The sequence below is a fragment of the Aythya ferina genome (genome assembly GCF_964211825.1).
Source record: "Aythya ferina genome assembly, chromosome: 20".
In the NCBI taxonomy this organism is placed as follows: domain Eukaryota; kingdom Metazoa; phylum Chordata; class Aves; order Anseriformes; family Anatidae; genus Aythya; species Aythya ferina.
The window spans coordinates 10,062,946-10,085,084 of NC_140318.1; the positions used below are offsets into that span (position 1 = coordinate 10,062,946).

Below are 22,139 nucleotides of genomic sequence, written 5' to 3' on the forward strand. Positions count from 1 at the left end.
AACCAGCTAGAGAAGAAATGCAAAACAGCTCAAAATGCAAATGAATTATTTGTTTAAAGACTCCAACCCACAAAAGCAGCAAAGGAGGAGAAATTGTACAAATTCTCGTTTAGCCAACAGCTCTGTACAGAATTCTCAGGGACTACACATCTCAAAAGATTACAACCTCTTAATACATTTTACAGCTTTTAAGTCACTAGTTTTGATTCAAAGCAGAAGCTTGTGAGCAGCAGCTAATATCCTCATGAGGTGCTGTCTGGACTATGGCTGGAAGCCACCTCTCCTCTTCTGACAGAGGGAAACCAACCTAATAAAAATGTCTCTCCCCTACCCACAGCATTCAACAGAGAATAAAAGGATTTGTGACCCTTCAGAGGTGCCTCTCTACTAGCCAGAAGTGGAGCAGGAGCAGAGAAGCACCCAGCTGGGGACCAGGGAGCTGAGCTCAGCTCCAGAGCTCATCTGCAAGATTAAAAGTCAGATTATACCTACAGCTGTTCTGCTTCCAGATGCAGGTAGGAGGCTCCTTTTTGGCTAAGTAGAACATCTCATTCTCCTTGCTTGTTATCATCGACTGGGATGAATAGCCAAGGAACCATGGGTAAGACTGAAGGAATGATGACACCATATCAGCATTTCTAGCACCTGCCAGGCTGCATGGAAATCTCAGCACCTCCATCCATGAGTGATGTGTTTGTATCAGAGGCTGGGTACAGCACAGGAGACAACAGCTTGTGCTTCTTGAATGGTGTTAGGCATCATAAACTCAGCATAAAAATCCATATTAAATTATGCCAATCTGGACTAACTGCCATGAGTGTTGTTTGCAGCAATAACTTGTCATGTCAATCCAAATGGAGAAAGCAGCATTGGAAAACAAATCTCGAGGGAAATCAGTCTCTCTCTCAGCTCCATTCATCTCTGCTCTGATTTCTTTGCTACCCATGCATGAAGGACATTCCAAGAAACATTTCCTGCAACCTGCTATAAATGTGCAACTCAATTCTCTCAATTTTTTCTTCTCCCCTGAGTAACATTGTTTGGACAGACAGAGCAAATGAGACCAAGCTGAGAAAACTTTCAGCCCGTGGTGCCAGTGCTAGGACAGGATATGGTCTCGGAGGCACAGTGCTGCCAGTGCAGCCACACATGCAGGAGCTCAGACGCTGGGGACATGTGCAGAGGGTGGCCGTTGCCTGCCCGTACAAAATGTGAAATATTCACGGAGGCATCTGCAGGTTCAGCACTATCTACTTTGCTCCCGTTTAAGCAACTACTCTGCTGTATTTTCAGAACACAATCTCCAGCCCTAATGAAAACTGCTGCCTAGTTGAAAATGCATATTACAGACCCCAAGTCTCAGAACTGCAGCATGGCATCTCCCTGTAGCATTTGCTAGATGATGTTTTTTCCAGCAAAGTTCAGCTTCAGCTACAAGGAGTTAAACTCCTCTGTTAGCAATCGGGAGCCTTTCTTTGGCTCTGTATCAAGTGACCTGCTTCGGTCCCGCAGCACAGAGTACAATTTTGATTTGTTCAAGAAAGCTTCCAACAAAAGTTTTTTAACACCAGAACCAAAAATACTCACTTTCTTAATTCAGAACATGTTATGAGGCTGCAAATTATTCAATTTAGCACCCCCATCTCCACAAGACTAAGCCCCTGGGATTGTGATCTCTTTCCTGAAAGGCTATGACTGATAGGGCTTTCTTCTATTTTCAAGATAGATTCTGGCTGTGTCATCATATGCAGAGCCATCTTTCACTGGTAAAACACAGAAGACTTTTTCCTGTATGTTTGACAATTGTATTTCTCATTTTCTTTCATTTCAGCAATAAAAATATGAAACTCTAGACTGTACATGTAGTGTCTGAGGTGAAGCCCCAAAATCATAGGGTACAAACAGAGAAACAATGGTTGAAATTACACACAGAAGTTAGTTGGACTCCAGGTATTCTGTTCTTTTGATTATCGGATATTTTTTAATTATTTTTTTAATTTTTATTTCTTTAGGATTAACCCATATATTAATTTAGTTATGTAATTCTAAGCATCCAACTATGAAACTACAGTCCAGAACCCAAGCTTGCTGTAATTTTACCTGCAGTGAGCATCACTGTGAACCCAGGAAAGGTGTACAGTGGGATCTTCATAGTCCTTATACTCTACCTAAATCTTTTCAAGGAGAAAACAATGACATTTCCTGGCTGGACACTCATCTCTAAAAGCCTTGATGTGTGTTTACCTAAAAAATATATATAGGCATTAAAAAAATCAGACAAATTTTGTCAGACTTTGCCAGCTGCATATTGAGCTGACAAAGATGGACCGTGTTCTAGCCTATAATTCAGAGTGCATAGATCGTGACAAATATTTGATTAACGGTTAAGTTTTTAAACATGATCAGAAATTTTTTAATGTAATTAAACAATTACAATCCAAATTCCCTGAAAACATTCAGCAAATGGATAGTAAGTGTGGGAAAAAGTCCAGTATTATTTGCTATTACTTATGGAAGGAATGAGGTGGCACTAATTGAGGGACCTTGCTAAACTGCTTCCAGCCACAGGGACAAGCATTTTGGGGATGCAACGTGGTACAGAATGATCTACCTGAGCTTGAGGCTCCCTCTGAGCACCCCAAATGAAGCAAAGGAGAGAGTCCTGCTCTGAACAGCCTCCTGGACGAGCAAGAAAAACATGGGTGCTTTGACACAACCCCTCCTCTCCTGCTCCTCCTTCAACAGAAAGGGAGCCACAGAGATCGCACTCACTAAGGTGCACCAAGCCACTGGAAAAAGCACCCAGCTCGTGTGCTGCTGACGAGCAGAGACAATGGGGCTTGGACAAGCTGGACTCAAATGGAGCTCAGATTATTGTAAACTCCCCGTCTGACAATCCCTCATTGTGGACACTTGTGCAAAGCACCAGCAAGGAGCTGAAGGGGAAACACTAAGGGGCCCAGCTCAAGGCACGTGGCAATGACACTGCCATACTGGGAAGAGACAGGTGTCACCCTTCGCACGTGCTGAGTCCCTTTGTGTCCTTCCAGCATCCAGCACTTGCCTTTACTTACCAGACACTCGATCGACACTGTACATCCTCTCCAGCCTTTTTCTGTGCCACCCAGTCTCACCGGACTGATGCTGCTCCAGGTCAAAGGAATGATGTGAGGGAGCAGCAAGCCGGGAGCAGTTTGGGCACTCCTTGGAGCCCTGCCGGCTGCCCGGCCAGCCCTTGCAGTGCCTGCTGACGCTGTGAGAGCCGCCAGCGCTGTGCGCATGGTGGCTGTGGTGGCATTCCTCCTGGGCAGCCCCCTTCATCACCACCAGTTCCATGCTTTCGTTCTCGTGGTCTGACAGCATCGGCCTCTCGCCGGAGATCGTGTAGACCCGTGGCTTCGGTCCCTCGCTCGGCATCTTCTCTGTCTGCTCCTCAGAGAAGCTCCTCTCAAACTTGCCATCTGAGATGACGGAGAGCCTGCGCTTGTTCTGTGCTGCCTGCTGCATCTCGGGGGAGTCCTCCTGGCCGATATAGGAGTCTGCTAACAGGTGATCTGAAACAAATTGCACACTTTACTGCTTCACACCAAAGCACCCCAGACACCGACACGTTCAGGAGGCTGTTACAGAAAGGGGAAAGGAGAGAGAGAGATGGCAGGCTCCCCCTGAGGAACCTTTTATGACAAATGTGTGCCCATAGCCTTGAAGGCCTGCAGAACTCACTCTGAAATGAGAGATATTCCTCACAGATATGCCCAATATTTCAAGCTTGTACGTGGCCACCATACAAGATGGGGCTAGAAGCAAATGCAGCTCTTGGTGCACAGCCTGAAATGACTTATGTGCAAAACAGCCCTTGTTCAGCTGTGTGGTCCTGTCTACTTCAAGGGTTTAGCCACACCTGGGCTGCTGAGCAGGGGAAGGGTTGCAGGACAATGGTTAGCATCATTTTCTGTAAGAAGTCACAAATGCTCAATGTTCTTTGTGCACCAATTTATTGTTTGTTTGTTTTTTTAACTAAGAGGGGCAAAACACCATTTTTAATTTTTTTTCTATTTTTCTGCCGATTGGTTTGACATGAAAGAAATGCAAAAAGACTTCAGCTGACAGCTGCAACACAGCGTCCCACTCTCCACAGCACCCATGGTTATAGCAGGCTTCATCGTGCGTGCAGATGGCGATGGTACTGCCTGCAGAAGCTGTCCGGAAGGAAAATGCAGCCGCTCCCTTTGTAGGGTAGTGAGATCGAAAGGAGAGAGGCCCATGAGTGCAACTATCTTTGGAGCCCACACACTGGATGAAGTGCCAGGAAATCTCAGCATTTCCATGGCAATCCCATGCATGAACCCAACAGTAGCTCCCACCCACCTGCTAATCCTTTTTTCAAGTGGCTGCTAATTACCTCTTACACTTCCCTTCAGATGGGAAGCAGCTAGGGGACTGTTAAAAAGGCTCAGCAGGGAATGCATTATTCATGTGACTACTACCCCCAGAAAAAAATAAAATCATTAGCGTCCAGCACAGACAGCAGCATTACAAACAGAAGCAGAAAGCAAACCCGAGCCTCTACTTCACCAGCTATTTAACAAACATCCTTCCATTAGCTCCTGAGCCCTGATCTGGAAGGACATGGCAATGACCTGAGCTTTGGCTACCTTTTGGCTGGCCATGGAGAGATGAGGGAGGAAGAGACAAGCTACCTCGGAACAAGCCTGCTCTCACACGTGCAACATGGAGCTTGCACTGCTGCCACATCATGCTTCCTATGAAGTGCTCCTGTGCTGCTCTGCAAAGAGCCCTCCCAAGCTGAGGACATATACCGCCAGCTCTTGAATTTGAAGCCCAGCCTAGCCTCTCTGCTAAGGAAGGGACTGTCAGGACCGTTTAGCCTGACACGACCGGCAGCTCTGTGACTTTGCCTGAGCTGGCCAGGAGAAGGAGCCTGTAGGAGTTCTGCAGGGACATCTGTGCCCTTGAACCTACAGCTGATGCTGTCTTTCCAGACTTCACACGAAGTCCAAAATGCATGCCTGAGGAGTCACGGGGAGACTCCTCAGTGAGGAGTCACACACCTCACTGATACTGCCCAGGTAAAAGATGAAAGGTGGGCAGTGGTCTGCTTCACCCTCAGTCCCCTGCCCAGAGGCAGCACAGACATCTGCACCTCCTCCAGGAGGAGAGCCGCAGGGACTACAAGGGCCACCACCAGAACATTTTTAAGCCCTACCATTCAAGTGGAAGAAGTTGCTCCGTCAGCTGTTGCTCAACAGCTTGGCCACTGAGTGCTGGCAGCTGCATGATATGGTGTCCCAGACCAACCAGTGCAGTAAGCAGCCATGGGCTACAAAGTAGCTCCAGTTACTTTTCACCCCTTAAGAGGCAGCAGGACATGTTTCTCCTCCAGTGACTCAGACCCTCTCCAGTCCCACATCTAACTGTGCTCTAGAGAGGGCACATCTTGGGAAAACACCAGCATACAACTCTTCAGGGTCTGCCAATATCTGTGCTGGCTAATATTGCCAAGAACACCATTTTTAAAATTAAAAACAAAGGCCAGTTCTAGGTACTTATCTCATCTTGTCAAATTTACCAATCTGTGCAGGCATAATGACACTACATATTCCTTAAGACACCACAAAACACTGCCTGACAGCTGGCCCTGTCCCTCCTAAAATGGATATTTCTATGGAGGACGCACAGCATCGTGAGAGCAGACAGGGGGTTATGCACTTTATGCATGCACTGACAGCACCTCACCTCCCATGCTAAAAACATGTCAGGTGTTTGACTTTGAGAACCAGCCATTTCTGAGCTCTGGTATCTGACAGAAAACGGTACTGCAAACAGTCTGCAACGTGGGGCCTTTTGTTGAGGTTCTTATGCCACAGTCATCACAGGGAAAATGAAGTGCCCAGAGTATAGCAGGTCTGAAAACGCTGATGATTGCAAGTGCCAAGATCTGTTTGGGCTCCAGAAAACTTACAGATACATAAGTGGGACATGACAGGTTTCAAGTCAGAGAGAACTTTTTACTGAAATCACGGCACTCTTACAGTTCTTGACTGGATATATTTGAGAAACTGCCTGCCTGATCTAGTCTGCAGAATGTGAGGATAACTCTTCCTTCCTACCCTACCTGTCCCCTACTCAAGGTGTTTTCACTTGTTCTTATCTAGGAGTTTTCATGGTGAAACGCACCAATGTTTTCTCTGGGTCAAACAACTGGATACTTATTTATTTTCAGTTAATTTAGCACCTTCAATACCTACATGCTGGAGAAAAAACTTCACGCACAGAAACAAATTCATGTGTAGAGAGAATGTGAAGCTTTATTCAACACTTCTATTAATAAAGAATTTATCTACAGAAATAAGTATAAAGGAAAAAACAAAGATCTTCAAACATACATTGTAATGAACTCTTGGCCTCCCAAAATGCACACGCACTTGCTTCAGGGAGTTCACACGTGTTCATGTGCACCAGCACATGAGATGCTACCAGGTAAAAGCGACCGATTCCCTTATCTATCCTTGCAACAACCTGGATCCAGGTGCCAGAGCACCGCAACTGCTTCCACCATGGCATTTAAGGTTAATAGTTTGCTTCTGCTAGAGAGGAAGCCCAGCTGGCCCAGAAATCAATGCTGAATTAAATCAGAGGCACAGGGATGGCTAGTGAAGAGAACCGAGAAACTGTAACAGGGGACTCCAGCAATAACTGGAATTGCCTTCCAGGAGCCAGCTGCAGCAGACTGCTGCTAACACGCTCTGCCTGGTTACTGCTGCTCCGTTCCACTTCACTCGCACATTGCTCTTGCCACTGCTCCCACTGCCAGCTGCTCCCCCACGCTGCCATGCCAGCCCAGGGCACTGTGCCCTCTCCTCTCGATGGAGGCAGCCTGGGAACAACTCAGCTCTCCCAACTGCTTTCAGCAGCAGCATGTTTGTCTCGCACAGCTGCAACACTACCTTGGAGCAGACGAATCAGGACTCCTAAGCGGATTTCTTTTCATCCATATTTGTGCTCTGCGAGGATTTATTGTGCCTGAGATATTTAACAGCGAGATGCAGGGGTGTAAGCAGACCAACATGTTTTCCACTACTGATCACGTGTCTATTGGTAACAAACATCCGCATTATATTTTTGTTACTTCCATATCCACCTGAGCTAAGCCTAACAGCCTGTTCAGGGCTGGGGGCTCAACAGTCTCGTCTTGGGAGCCAACCCACATCTCACTCCTCTTGCAATTTACTTGAATGCATTTCTCACTAGCTTCACTTGCTCCTTTATGGTATTTCTCCATCTTGCACACAGCACTGCCCAACGCAGTCATTAGAGAATATGCATGACTGCTGACATTGGTGGTGATCTGTATTGGTTAATTTGCAACACCTAAGAGGGAAAAAAAAATCCATGTTTTTGGTGCATGCAGTTCCTGATGAGTAGGCACTTAATTACTATTAGATAGTTACTGAATGCTAAAGAATGTATTGCAAGTACTTCGAGCACGTGTCCTGACCCAGGTAACTAATAAAAGGCTTTTTCATTTTCTTTCCCTGTCAGATCATTTCTAGAGAAGAGGTAACATGCTGGGGTAAGCCTCAGCTGACTGATGCCTATTCACAACAGTGGAGATGCTCACTGAGCCAAACTCATGTCTGATGCAGGCTGCCTTGTAACCTCGTGGGATGAGAAGTTTATAAATCAAGGCAGAATATATCCACAAGGCACAGACAGAAGCTTAAAAAATAGCCCCAAATTTATTACTGTTTCTAGCAGCCAAACTGATGATTAAAGCACCTTAGATTTAAAACTTCAGCTCCAGCACTGGAAGCAGAGTGGCAAAGGGGAATCTAGATAAACTCCATTAAAAATGTATCTGTCATCTCAGAAAAATACAGTTCAGAGAGCCCATTCCCTCTTCCCTGCTCCATCTCAGCTAGACCTCTCTGCACCTGGTACTCAGCCACTGAAGATGAATAGAAAGATTTCAGATGTACACAGTATGGAATTGCAGTATAGTTTCCAGTAGGAGAAATGAGATTAACACACTTATTTTTATTATTTTTATTTTACACCAGAAGGAGCCCAGGTGATACCTTCAATGGGGGCAGATGAGCTGGTTAGAGCCTACGGCACTGCAAATAGGGCAACAGCTTTTCAACCAGCAAGGTTGAGCAGCTTCTCCTGCAGTTTCAGTTCTGATGCATCCCATATGCCTGCCACTGCCCTCGGGCCTGCTCTGACACTCTCAGGTCTTCTCCTCATGGGGCACAAAGGCAGCATTGTAGCTGCAACACAAAGCTCCCCACCGTGTCAGCTCTGTCCTTCCCAAACCTGCTAACGTACCGCATCATGTCCCAGCCAGCATAGGGACGGACGGGCAGCCGACTGCACCACACTGCAGGGCTGAACAGTCGTGGTAAAAGAAAAAACAGGAAACTTATTCCAAATATTGAAACATGATGCAGGGAGATTAAGATGGAGACAACAATTATTAACAAGTCAGAAGTATTTCAGCTGCTCGGTAGCTGGTGAGCTGCTGGTTAGAGACAAGAGCAGCACGGCTGTGACAAGGACAATGCTCAGCACGGGGTTATGGAGCCTGACCAAGCCAGCCCCACGATGACGTTATGCTCTGACCCCCCACTGCAGGCACTTCTCAGGAAAACCACAGGAAAAGGCAAGGCAAGGGAACAGCTGAGAGAACTGGTGGTCACTTAAATATGACAAAATGGGTCCAATCAGACTTCTGAGTGGAAGCAGATCTAGAAAACAAACCAATGCTGCTGCTATTGCCTCAGTTACCCTCTCAGTAGCCACTGAGCCCGGACTGTAACATCAGCACGAGCTGATGAAGTGGCTCCTGCAAGGCACAACCAGGGAGCAAGGGGCAACTACCACCAGTGCCTCTGCATTTCCATGCGGACTCCCTGAGCTTCACTCCCAGTCACCTTAGGGGCACCAACACGTTCTGAGCCAGGTTTAGGATACATTCACACCACACCCGTGCAGGCTGATGCCAGAAGCAGCCCGAAACCTGCAGGGATGAGATTTTGTGTCCCCGCTCCACCCCTTCAGCAGGCCAGGCCATGGGGCTAGACCCATGGCTGGGACCCATCCCGGGGACAGGGCAAGCCATGGAGGAAGAGTCAGACTTACCCTGAATCAGGCCCCAACGGCAGCCTCACGGCCCAAATATCAGCACATTGAAGGTCCCTCATAGACCACAGCCCCAGCTTCATCGAAAGCACAGCTCACAGGGAGCTTGCTAGACCTAAAGCGCCTTCAAAGCCTCATCCCAGAGCTTCTCAAGCTCAGCATAAGTTGCTGGCAGTGTGAGAAGCCTACTGTAAACTCCTGACAGCATGAAACCTCTCTGCCACATGGGTGCTGCCCTCTGCACACACACACACGTTCCTCTGAAGCAGCAAAGGTCAGGGTGCAAACACAGGCATTTGCTTCAATGAAGTGCGTGCCCGTGGCACGGTAGCCTCAGCAAACACAGACTTCTCTTGCCATCATTACCCATTGCTATCTGGCTCAGGGGAGGCTGTGAGCTGCACGTTTCTCCTTATGTTTTCAGTGTTTTCACTGCTGGCTAAAGCGTAGTGCACCAATAAAGGTAAGAAGTGAAGATGGCTTCTTGGAACTTGAGAAGAAGCTTCTTCCAGTTTCAGGTAATGACCCATTTCGGTCCGTGCTGATGCAAAGCACATGGAGTAGTCACGCTGTTTTTGCTAATAACCACAGCAAATCTGAGTCAAGATCTGCTAGGCAGCTCTGGCCCAAGGCCCATCACCTCTGCAGCACTAAGCACAGCTTTTACTTGCTGGGATCTTTCTCTCCCTTGCTCCCAGAGCCTTTCACATAGGGCTTGGCACAGCAGGCAGCCCGCAGTGGGGCAGCCCAGCACTTCATCCTCCAGAGACAGCCCCAGTGCTCCGGCCGCAGCAGCTGCCCTCCCAACAACCCGGCTCAGCAAAACAGAAGCTGCCTGGCTAAGAAGCACCAACACAGCTCCTTCCTTCCCTCTGCAAAGGATCCTTGCATCTGAATCCCACCTCACCAGGACTTATCACTGCTCCCCTCAGGCAGGAGGAGGTATCTCAAGTGCTCCACTTGCCATCAATTTTAACATTACTGCCCACATCCTGGGCATCTGCTTCCCCTCACGGTTCCAGTACATGGGTATAAAGGAATTTAAACTGGTACCTCAGTGTGGGGGTCTCTGATGCTTACATGGGAGAAGGAGACTCTGAATCTCCAAAACTCCTTATCCCATGAGCACTGGTGAGCCTCCAAGTGATAGTTTAAAAAAAAAAATAAAAATGTAAGAAACAATCTCCAGCCTTTTTACATTCACCTTTTACAACATTTTAATCCTTCTCCCTGTCTGTCTTCTATGTCTGTCCCTAGGGACACCCACTCCTACACTAAAGTCATTCCACAGACAAGATGGAAAGTCTTTGGAAGGTGCCAGAAAGCTACAAGAGTCAGCGAGGACTCTGACAACAGCCCTGTAGTCAGAATGAATGCTGAACGTGGGAGAGCACTCTTCTTGGGAGCCCTTCCAGACCTTCAGTCTGCATGAATAAGGCAGAAAAGAACAGAGGCAGGAGACACATTAACACCTCTGCACCAGACCCTTAACAGATTCGTGTCTTTTCAGCTGCAGCAGAGCCCAAACCTCCTTTTTCCCCTCCCCCCTAGTTCCACAAAATAACCTAAGGATCAATGGGAAAAAAAGAAGAAAACCTGAGCAATCCCCAGAGGCCAAGTCCTCTGACAGCAACACATATCCCACTGCCAGGCCTGCTGCAAAAGGGAAGCGAAGAGAAGAAAACAGTGTATTGCCACCCAAGCTATAACCAGACAGAACACAGAGTACCCCAAGCCAAGCAACAGAGGAGAAGACGGAAGTGTTTCTCTCCAGTCACCTAGAAAAACCTCCTTCAGAATAAGACATCAACGAGTTCCTAGGGCTAGTTACACAATATTTCTGATTCACGAAGTTCTCAGGCCTCACATCAGGAAGAATCTGAAGCTGTAACCAACTATACTCTCCCTCACCCTTTTCTTGCTACAGGTACACCCCGCAGTCTTCTTTGTCTTTGTGCTGACATTCTGTTTTGTACCCACTGCCCTAGCAACAGAAGTAAAGCATGGACAGACCACAATTTTTTTGAAAACAGAAGTCAAACAGCTTTGCAAGTAAATCACCCCTCATTAAAATGCTTGGCCATGGCAGCTGGCCCATCCTGCTGCTATGCAATCCCTCCGTAGTTCTCTGTTACCAGCTTCCCAAAGCCGTTCAGCCACATGCACACACACAAACACTCCAAAGGAGCCACTAGGGATAGACTCTGGGGCATAAAACTTACCACCAAAGAAAAAATATCTTTGATCTGTAGGGCAATGTGAGTAAGAGGTGGGACTGCAAAAGTTGTTATATCGTCCCCCTTTCCTCAAGGGACTCTAAAGACACAAAATTCAACCAGAATGGATGATCCTTGGAGAACAAAGTGCAGCAGAAATGGAGCAATTTGAGGCAGCCTCTGCACACTTGGCCTCTCCACACAGATGGTGGGTCTCCTGCATCTGCCCAGGGAATCAGAGCTCCTCCCTTCTGCCTAGGAGCTAGATCAGCAGGTAAAGCAGTAAAAGAACTGGCATCCCAGACTCACACCCACCTCATTTTCTGTATGAGGACTAATCCCTTTGATAGCCCCTCTGCAGGGAGGGAAGAGGGTTCTACCTCCTGGATCTGCAGAAGAGGAGGATCCTGCCCTTCCCTCCTCCTCTGCTGTCCCACTGATGGCTCTGTCACCTTGCCCTTCCTCCTCCTCAAAGACCACCGTCCCTCTCCCTCACTGCATTCAGCAATGACTAAATGCCACTCAGTAGCTGCTTAAAGGTTTTATTCAAGACAAACTACTGAAGTCAAGGCCAGTCTCCTTCCATTCACATTTAGGCTAGAGCCTTAATCCCTGCTGCAGTCTGCTGAGAGCTCAGGGAGCAGCCACACATACACCTGGGGTTATCACAGCAGAACACAGACCTGTGCCATCAGGTAAAGACACTCACAATAAAAGCCCAGAGCACTACCAGCAGAGCCACACAGGCACTGAGGGCTCTGTTCTTCAGTGTGCTGAGCTTCCTGGACCTAAGCCACCAACACATGCAAGTGGGATTAACTACAGGATACCAGTGGGCGTGTGCAGCCACGACAGTGCTTCTTCCCTGCTCCCTTCAGCCCAGCTGGTGAGTTGGAGCAGATTCAGGTACTCCTAGATATGTGCTACATCTTCAACTAGTGTCAAAGACATCCTTCATTTGTTCCGTGGGAGTCATCAGATCGAAGCTAATCGTACAGCTGAGCCAAAGGTGAAGTGCTCAGAAAGTTGCAAAGCAACACTGAGATGCACGGAATTTCTGCAGGGAGGAAAGAGTTGAGTTCTCTCTTATTGCACAACTGGGATGAACAAAAGGGAGACAGATTTTCTACATTCAACGTTTTTATAGAATAGCAGCCTTCCTACCATAGTTATTTATAAAGAAATGCTACAGACTGTGTTAAATTATATGCTGCAGAATTTCAAAAGATGCCTTTAGAAGTGATAAAAAATTTTTTCTTCCTCTATGAACATTCAGAGTCATTTCTAGGGAATTTTACTGATTTATTTCCAATTTAATACTGACAGATCCCGTAAGAATTCTGGTATATCCACATGTACCTGTCTCTGATCAGTTCTTGACTATGGCAACTAAATTCCCTTGCATTCAAAAAGGAATTCTTGTTTTGCCTGCAAGAAAGAACCAGCAAGGGCTGCAGCTGACAGAAGCAGCTGCAAAAATGGCCACCATAAAGTCTGTTTTTGCCATTCCAGGATGTCCCCTCAGATCTGTCTGGCCTGTCTCTGCAGACTGTCCAACCCTCTCCTTCCCTCTGCCTCAGACTCCTTATCTCAGCTACATTAAACCCCAACCTTTTCCTACCCTTTATTCTCCCCCATCACCACAGGTTGTTCTTAGATCAAATGCCATTAACAAGCAATGTGCCACTGGAGTTTTCCAAGCCTGAAAAATAAAAATCTGAGAAAACTGCAGTACATTGTTTAAAAGCGCTTCCATTCACAAAGCTAGCACAACTCAGCCAAGGACAACTCGAAGGTCATCAGCACAGATCCAAGAAAAAAGGCAGAGACTCCTTCACCAGGCTGTCACACACTAGAGTGACCGGGCTTGCTCTCTGAGTAAGAAGCTTTTCCTGCTTGTAGAGGTCTAAATAAACACACATTTACAGTTTACATAAAATGATAACGTCACTCTACATTGCATTCTATCTGAAACTCTTCCAGGGGATAAAGTTGTTAATGTTATAGGACAAGCTATTATCCATTCACACAGGATTTTCTATGGATTCCACAGGATTTTCTAATGGATTTTTTCTAGTGAATTTAATGTCTGCAAAACATTTTCTTTCCTCACTGAGAAGGCACAGCCCTGTTACAAGCCAAATGAGTTCCTCTCATGCCCCCCAACCATCAAGTAGAACTCATCATGGGCTGACAGGAACAATTTCTGTATCTAAAAAATTAACACATTAGCTAGCATATGCTGGTGTCCTCAACTAGAGGAGGCAAATCGCATTTTAACCCCTGCTGAAGCAAACCCTGGGAACAAATCCAAAGGTTACCTTTGCCAGCAAAGACAGATTGCAGAACACATACTACGCAAGTCAGCTAACACACCAGATATCACTTTTCTTTTTATTCCCCAGTGAAATGAAGACCTAAGAGTGACAAACCAGTGCAGAAGTCTTGTGCAGTGTGGTCTTTCATTCTTCAGCTTAAGTTTCTTCCAAGAACATCAGCTCTAGGGGCGAGTTTATGACAGGGGACAGGGACAGCTCCACTACTACTGAACTTGTCCCCACAGCCCACCCAGCACTTGGGACACCAAACTGCCTTTCCTCCTCCAGGGCATCACACAGATCCAGAGGGTGACTCTTGTCTCTCTGCAGCTGAGATCTCCCACTAACCCTTTATGATAGATCAAAGTACTTTAATTCTAAGGCCTGTTAATAAATAGGTGCATGCACATACAGATACAAACAATGTATGTCTGCAAACTCTTACCTGAGCCATTTCTACCTTCGGGGTGGTTTTGTGAAAGATACTCTCCAAAAGCCCTTGCCGCTCTGCACATCCAAGCACCACAGAAGGCAGCGGGAAGAGAAAAAAAAAAAAAGAGATGAGTAATGGTTAAATGCCAAAGAAAGAAGGAACAGTTCAATACACACTGCTGCTTTCCCTCAGCTTCAGGTGACACCAACTTAAACAAGCTGCAGTAATAGTGCAGGCTACCCCATTAATGTGCCTCAGTTTTCCCCTGGCCAAAGCATTTCCTTAAACAGAGCTGGATTACAAAGACAGGACTGGTTTAGCCTTCAATTTCTCTGCTAAGACTGAAAATGATGAAATGCACCTGTGCTAAACTTGGTCTCATTTCTGTGGTGCCTTTATCTCCCAGCTAGGAACTAGACCACTGCCTCTAGCCACCCTGTCTGAGTGATGCTCCTTCCTGCAGCCCAGGGGAGAAGGTATTTCCATCCCAACTATCACTCCAGCCTGCCCTCCTATGCTGGTTCTGGATGCTCCCATCTATGAGCAAGCACAGCTCAGATATTCATGCTAACACCCATTTCACCTGCCTTGACCCTCAATTCTCAAGCACTAACTACGTCAAGGTTACTGGACAACCTTATTTGAGAGACCACAAAATCAGTTCCCTGTGCTCTGATGGATTTAGGTCCCATGGATGACAGATTTTACTGAAATATATTCATACTCAACCAGGCAGGGTGCGCTTAACCCTTATTACACATGAAGGCCTACGTAAGAGAGCAAACCTATGAATATTCCAACCTGGGAAAAGCTTTCTGCATTCAGCCCACACGTGAAAGGGAAGGTCAAGGCATGCATTCCCCAATATAACACCGGGTGGATGCTTGCAGACAGCAGGATCAAACAGGCACCCCCCCTCCTTGGGAAGCCAAGATGAGCACTCTCAGCCTGCAAGCACGCTGGCACCTCTTGCAGGGGGAGGCGATGAAGACATGACGAGGGAAGAAATCTTCGTGTCACAGCACCATGTCCACCAGCCTCCTCCTTCAGGGGTGCTCAGCCACAGAAAACCCCCCTCCAGCTCAAGGTGCACCAACAGGCCACACTCAGAAAGGCCACTCAATGCCTAAGTGAAGGGCTTTGGCCTCCAAAACAACCTTCTGCTCTGCTACCCAACGCCACACTATATCCCAGTTCAGGTAGCCAGGATTTTTTCCTACTGCCTTTACACATCCCCTCCCAAAGGGGAAAAGATAAAAAAAAACTAAAAGGTATCTCCCATAGCGACTAGGGCTGGAAGGAGTGGGAAGTCCATTTGTCATCCACAGCCAGCAAAGGGGATCGATATGAATGATGAAGAAAGAGAGCAATTTAATCTCTCTGGGACTGAATTTCAGCACAGCCAAGTGCAAAACGCTTTGGAGCAGTGCAGCTGGAGCTGTGCAAGAAGCAAGGTTTAACCTCTGCGTCATTATAGGCTAACATACGGAGCTGAGGCTCTTCTGCTTCCAGACTCCTGCCCGTCTAGTACCAGGCTGTACCTTTAGACACCAGCCTGGGGTGGCAGTTGCCCAAAGTGTCTTGTCTAGTGCCTACGCAGTCCCTGAGATGGTCACGCACAGGCTGTGTCACAGGGAGGAGCTGTACAATTAGTCTACAAAGCACTAAGGGATGACTGCCATGGCTCACCCATTTGGGAGGACAAGTGCCTCATGGCTGTTCCTTGTCCTCATTACCTTTCAGGCTAAAATGCAGGACTTGGTCTTGGGACAGCAGACAAATGCAGATTTGGGAGCTGGATCATGGCACCACCAGGCCATAGCTCTCCTCCGGAGCTGCTCCCACACTCCAGCTCAGAAGGGGCTAAGACTCAGCCAGAAGCCGCAGCTGGTCTCGCTTAGCCCCCAAAATAGCCCTGCTTCCAGCAAAAGGCTGGGCTAGGGACTTCCAACATCTCTTCGGTGAGGACAACGGGACACTTCTATCCTTGGAAAAGACTTTGAAGTTTCTCTCCTGCATCAGCAGTCACTCCATGGAGAAGAATAATAATGAGCAAATTATCAGTGAGAGAGCACAGGGATTTATACATAAATATACTCTGAACTATGAAGATAAAACTAAGTTTGTAACTAGTTCAAAAGCTCCAAGAGCATCTATTGCTATCCTCCATTCATCTCTACCAAACCATCTGCCCTAAAATCTGAACCAAGGCTTCATCCTTGGCTTGCAGACCGTGAGCTCCCGACCTGCAAGTGGCTAACACGGAGCCAGGGAAGCACTGCTGCCCTCCATCCTACTCATTCCACAGCACGAACAGTGTCGCTCAGAACCAGAGCCCGAGTTTACAGGTGCTCTGCAGCCTCCCATTTCCCCAGGCAGAAGAGGCAGAAGGGTTGGATCCTGCATGCCAGAGCCCCCTGACAACAGCCCAGATCTCTCCTCGCAGAGCAGAAGCACAGCTGAGGAGCACAGAGCTACTCAAAATGCTGCTGCTGATGCCAGGCTGAGCCTGCAGCTGTGGCCCTGCTGCTCCACTGCTCTCACACGCCGCTGGCCAACCCACGAGCAAACGACCAGGCACACTCGATCACAGTTCTCTAGTGACAGCCAATGAGCCAGAGAAGCCCGCACAGAACAGTGTGCATCAGGGGTTTTCCAGCCAATTACACTCCAAACTTCAGACTAATTTTTTGCCTATTATCTCAGTGGTTCCCTTCTACATTCCTGCCTCCCATGTGCCACCAGCTTCTCCTTGGCTGCGCCTCAGCTGATCTCCCACAGATGTCTGCATGTGCCCTTTGCCAGGGGGACTCTGATGGCCACGCTTGCTCCTTATGCCTGGCCTTGCTTTGCCAAGCCTTTTGTGCTCCTTCCCTGCCTCACTGTGCTCAGTCACCCCAGTTCGCCAGTATTATCAGTCTGTCATTTACCCCATCTCCTCGGCTCTCTGCTGACACGATCAAAATAAAGTCAGAGCAAAATCCAGACAGATGGTAACTGCTCTGTTCACCCCATTCCTTTATCAACACGCAGTATTAATGCAGGCTGCACAATCGTGGTTTTCTCTAAGCTCAGTTCTGCCACCCTATCACAGCCACCACCACCAAGTCCATCAAGCCTACTTGTGGCATTGGACAGAAACCATCCAGCTGGGCTCAGAGCCGAGACACCTTGAGACAAGTTAACTTGTAAGAGAGAAAAGAAGGAAACCTGCTTCACCCAAGTGACATGAAGTGCAAGGTGCCTTACAGATACACGGCAGATGAGCTATAACCCTGCGAAAGCAGCATACAAATGAGCAGGTACTACTGAGAAGTAGTCAGCTGATGGCATGACAAGTTCAGCCCTGACTCATCTAGAGGGAAGTTTTCATTTTGGTGGCAGATCAGACCTGCACACAACACAGCCAGTACAGTGTGATTTAGCAGAAGGACATCAACCAGGGACCGCTGCCTTCGTGCACTGAGCTACTGACCGTAACCAGCAAAAACAAGACTGCCGCTGCCTCAGAGGGAACGCTGACATCTTCTCGGGCTGCTTCTCCATCAGAGAAGACTTCCAGGCTGCACTGGGTGGCATGGGGTAGTGCAACACTGGCAGCAAAAGCAGCTGCCCCTCTGCAGGCATTTCTCAGTACTCACGGTGCACTAGATGCCAAAGCTGGACTCAGGTCTGGAAGAGAAACAGACTGAGAGCTTGTAACGAAGCACAGAAATTTAGACATACGTTTGCTAGGAGAAGGAAAGCGGCCAAATAACAGAGATATCAATTACAACGTGATGAGCATGGAATAGCCTTTATGTCTCTGAAATAATCACATCAACAGGATAGAGGGGGCCTTGATGCCTACTGGCAGCTATGAGAAATTGATGCACACAAATTTATGCACTCCGCTAAACTGACACTGAACTGAGAGGAAAAAATGTGTATTGAAACACTCGGCAATACATGAAAGCCCCGTGATAACTCCATTTCAAGCACTGCCGCAGGATAAGCCAAACTTAAGAGTATTTGGGAGGATTACATGGGAAAATAAAGAACATCCACCACCCTCTTATGCTTCCTCTGAAGTACTTACTGCTCAGAGCAGGAATCTGTCGTGACAGCGTCTGACAGTGCCGCACTTCAGGAACCCAGGAGCAACATCTCCTGCCCCAGCAGGACCCACGTCCTACAGCAGCAGCCCTGATTGCCACCAGGCAGGGAGAGGAACACCAGCAGCATGCCCACAGCAAACAGCTCAGTCATTACAGGCTGTTGACATCTATATCATTTAAATCTAATAGTAACAATAACCTGACAAAAGCTGCCATACACGTGTACCTGGAAAATTTAAAATTCTCATTCAAAGAAGGGAAATCAGAAGTCACTGATGAAACTTGAAGTCCCCACAGTCTTGGGGGAATTTATATTCACAAAGCTCTGGCAGGAGGAACAAGGAAAAAGCAGGAAGAAGAAGGTAACTGAAACATGAAAGAGTTCTTACCATTCACAGGAAAATTCACAATCAGAAAAAAAGGAATCTAGACTGCATGGAGAACCCTGATCTAAGCCAAGAAATTACTCACGCGGTAAGAAACCTGAGGCAAGGAACACATTCAGCATTTTGTCGGTATAAGATATGCCCTTTCTCAGCAACTACATCTTTGTGGCCTTGTTTAAAGGCGTCCTCTGGACGCCTCTAGTCAGCAGAGGGGAAGCACAATCAAATCCTCCTCCCTCCAAGGGGTACCTTGGGCCAGACACCAAGGTCCTGGGTAAGACAAAGTACATGCTCTGTTCATGTATTTCGCGTGCTAACTGGAACAAGGAGAAGTGCTCCTGGAACACCCGGCGAAAGTCTCCCATCTTAGTTGCCCACATTATCACACCCTCCCCAAGGAAAGCTGCAGGCCAGAGTCATGCAAAGTGGACCTGAAGGGAAAGACTTGGTTTATTGCCACATTTGGGCTACCAGCACTGTTTTGTAGGGGCCAAGGCTACAAGGAAGGAGGCAGATAATTTCTAAAGGCTTTGGCTCATCTATGCCCTTAAAAGCATGCTGAGGAAGCCAAGGAGAGCGTGTCAGATGCTTCTTGGCCAGGACCCTGACGAGAACTGCAGCAGGCGGGGAGCTGCTCGGCAGAGGGGCAGCACCAAGGTCAGGACTCGAGGACAACTACGCCATCCCTGCCACCCGTGTCGTGTCCCCAAAGCTGCAAGGCCAAAAAGGCCACAGGAAGGAAGCAGGGCAACAGCAAGATCTCACATCCACGCGCTTCAAACCCAAGTAAAGCCCCACTGCCAGGCCAGCGCTGCCGGCGCAGGATGGGTGCACTGTGCTGCAGCTCTCTGAGGAGAGGACAAGGCTACAGAGAACACAGCTGGCAGCACCACAAATGCCCTCAGCAGGGCTAACACTGAGCAACTATGCCGTTAGTTTTGAGGAGCTACTTAGAAGACCTAACACACAACAAACTGCATGGAGCTTAATTAATTCTCCTGGGACAGGAGACTCCCCTGAGATGCTCTGCAGAGATTTTAATTAAAGAATCTAGGGAGCCTGCACCTTCTGCTTAAATCGCATTATTCACAACAGCAAACAAATAATGCTCCCTGCTCAGTAAGATGGGCAAATGCGCACACATACCCCAGCCATGCATAATAAAAACGTATCAGCGGCCACTCGGACTTGCATTAAATTTCAGGATCTGATTTCTCCTCTCAAAAAGTCACCTGCCCCAGGTGAAATATTAACAGGGCAGAGCTCAGCAGGTGCAGAGAAACAATCCCTGAGCGTCTCCTGCAGCACACGAGCAGGATCCCACAGCTGCCTACACAAAAGCACAGGGGAACCGATCATTGCAGCGCTGCTACCAGCGCAGGTAACCCAAGTCCCCAGCCCTGCTGGGAAGGACAGAGTAGCCTTTCTCTGTAGCCTTACCTACCATCCTGCAGAGTCCTCTCTGTAGATAAAGAAGGACAAGTAGGATGCATGGAGGAGGACCCAGGGCAGGGCAGAGAGGATGCACCTGCCCCAGGAAGCCCAGAGAAAACCTTTCAGCGGGCAGATCGTCACTGATGTAGAAATGCTGAGGGTGGCTAGGACCGCACAAGCCAGGGGCCGAGATGCCTGGTGCGGCAGGATGGATGCAAACCAGCAGCACCTGCTCCCCATCAACACCCTCTTCACACAAAGCTACAACCCAGTGAGCTCCCAACGCATTTTCTGCCCTCCTCGAAGGCTTTTACAGCGAGGCATTTCTAAGGCAGGTCATGAATGTGGAGACAGAGGAGCACCTGTCCTATGCCATAATCTACGTGACCAGACACCCCTCAGAAACCTTACGTTCCCTAACCCAAGCCCACTCACCCAACCTTCCTGGTCAAACCACCACGGCTTACAGCAGCACCAGGCACCTCCGAGCTCCCATGTAGCAGCAGCGTGCCGGTAGGTGCAGCAGGTACATGGCAGACCAGAACCCCCGAGACACCTCCTGGACTCCACAGAGTAGACACTACACGAGTAGTATCTGCCCATCCTGATGCGGGCATTTGTATTCAAAACGCGTTCGCCGCTCTCAAACACCCACACTAACATTTGAAATCTTCTCGCCTATTACAGAATACGTTGTTTGTGTGACTGCCTGTCTAATCCTACTCCCAGAGCCCCATTACAACATTTATGGTGCATTTTGTGTCATTTCTTTACATCCACTTGGCTGATATCTGCCAAAGGGAATTTCACTGCCAAATCTTTGAACACCATTGGAAGCACTCACGTTTGCAGTTACGAGCAGGGTGCATCATAACGCGGGGAAAAGTTCCAGGTTCTGCCTGGACAGCTTTCTCCAGATGCACTCCAGACTCTGAACAACGGATTTCTTTACAACGCAAACACACAGCAACATATAGACATCTTTGGACGTGTTCCCCTCAAGCCATAAGGCTACATCCCTCCTTTTGGCACAGCAGAGATGCCGTAACGCTGAGCTATAGCCCCAGCGAGGTGACTGAGATCTCTCAGCAGCACGCATCAAGTCCTACACACGACTCCGGGTTATTCTAACGCAATTGTGTCTAACACAAAGGAGGCGTTATGTAACGCAGCTGAAAAGTTTATTTCTTCCCATTTTTCTCAGCAGCAAGGAGCTCTCCTGGGTGCAGCAGGCTCTGACAGACCTGCCGGTTCCAGGGCCGTGCCGGGGCAGCGGCTGAGCCCGTGCCCCAGGTACCGCGACGCCCGCCGCAGCGTGGCAGAAGGGTCACTGCCGTCCTTCCAGGCGAAGGGCACAGAGCTCGGCTGCGGTAGCTTTATAAACTTAAGCGTGACCAAGCCCCAGATGCGTTTTCGAGGATCTCCTATGCTCCATGCTAGGAGCACCGGGACCAGACAATTCTGCGCTGTAGGACAAAGGGCACGGAACCAGGACAGGCGCCGTGGGGAGCCCAAGCCCCCCGGCCGGCCGGGGTGGCGGCTGAGGGCACTGCGGGAGGGGGCAGACGCGGTGGGTCCGGGTTTCCACGCGGCTGGGTCCCCGCTCAGGGGCAGGAGCCCCCTTGAACAACGCCGCCGACTCTGCCCGCGGATACGCGGGTGGCGTGCGAGGCACCGACCGTGCCCCCGGCTCCCCGAGAGCAACGGCACCGAGGGCACCGGCACCCAGAGCACCGGCACCGAGCCCTGCTCCAGCCTCGCCTCACCGGCGGCCGGGGAGCGCCCGGCAGCCGCAGCGGGGCCGCAGGGGGAAGGACGGGGCCCGGAGCCCGGCGCCCCGAGCCCGGGGTCGTCGCCACCCCGCCGCCACCCACCTCACTTTAGCCGCCACCGACGACATGGCCTCGTTCCTCAGCGTCTTCCTTTTGGACACGGCTGTGCCCATATTCGCGCGGGGGGCAGCGCTCATCGCACGACCCCGCGGCTGCCCCTGCCCCTGCCCATGCCGCGGCGGGGCCGGCTGCCGGGCGGCGCTCCCTCAGCGCCCCGCCATGGCCCGGCGGCGGCAGCGGCGCCCCCCGCCCCGACCCTCC

The 22,139-nt window shown here is 49.0% G+C and overlaps 1 protein-coding gene across 6 annotated transcripts in view; it reads right to left on the minus strand.

Annotated features, from left to right (window-relative positions):
* The window catches only part of NSMF (NMDA receptor synaptonuclear signaling and neuronal migration factor), a 50,010-nt gene extending 27,871 nt beyond the window's left edge, over positions 1-22,139 (minus strand). For 2 of the 6 annotated variants that reach the window (XM_084494422.1, XM_084494419.1), the window contains exons 1-3: positions 21,921-22,138; positions 14,142-14,203; positions 3,075-3,554 (exon numbers count right to left, since the gene is read on the minus strand). In XM_084494422.1, coding sequence (XP_084350548.1) covers positions 3,075-3,554; positions 14,142-14,203; positions 21,921-22,015 — 637 coding nt within the window. In that variant the 5' untranslated portion in view covers positions 22,016-22,138. Of the gene's footprint in view, positions 1-3,074; positions 3,555-14,141; positions 14,204-21,920 lie in introns of all 6 variants that reach the window. The other 4 variants (XM_084494423.1, XM_084494421.1, XM_084494420.1 and 1 more) reach the window with 3 other exon arrangements.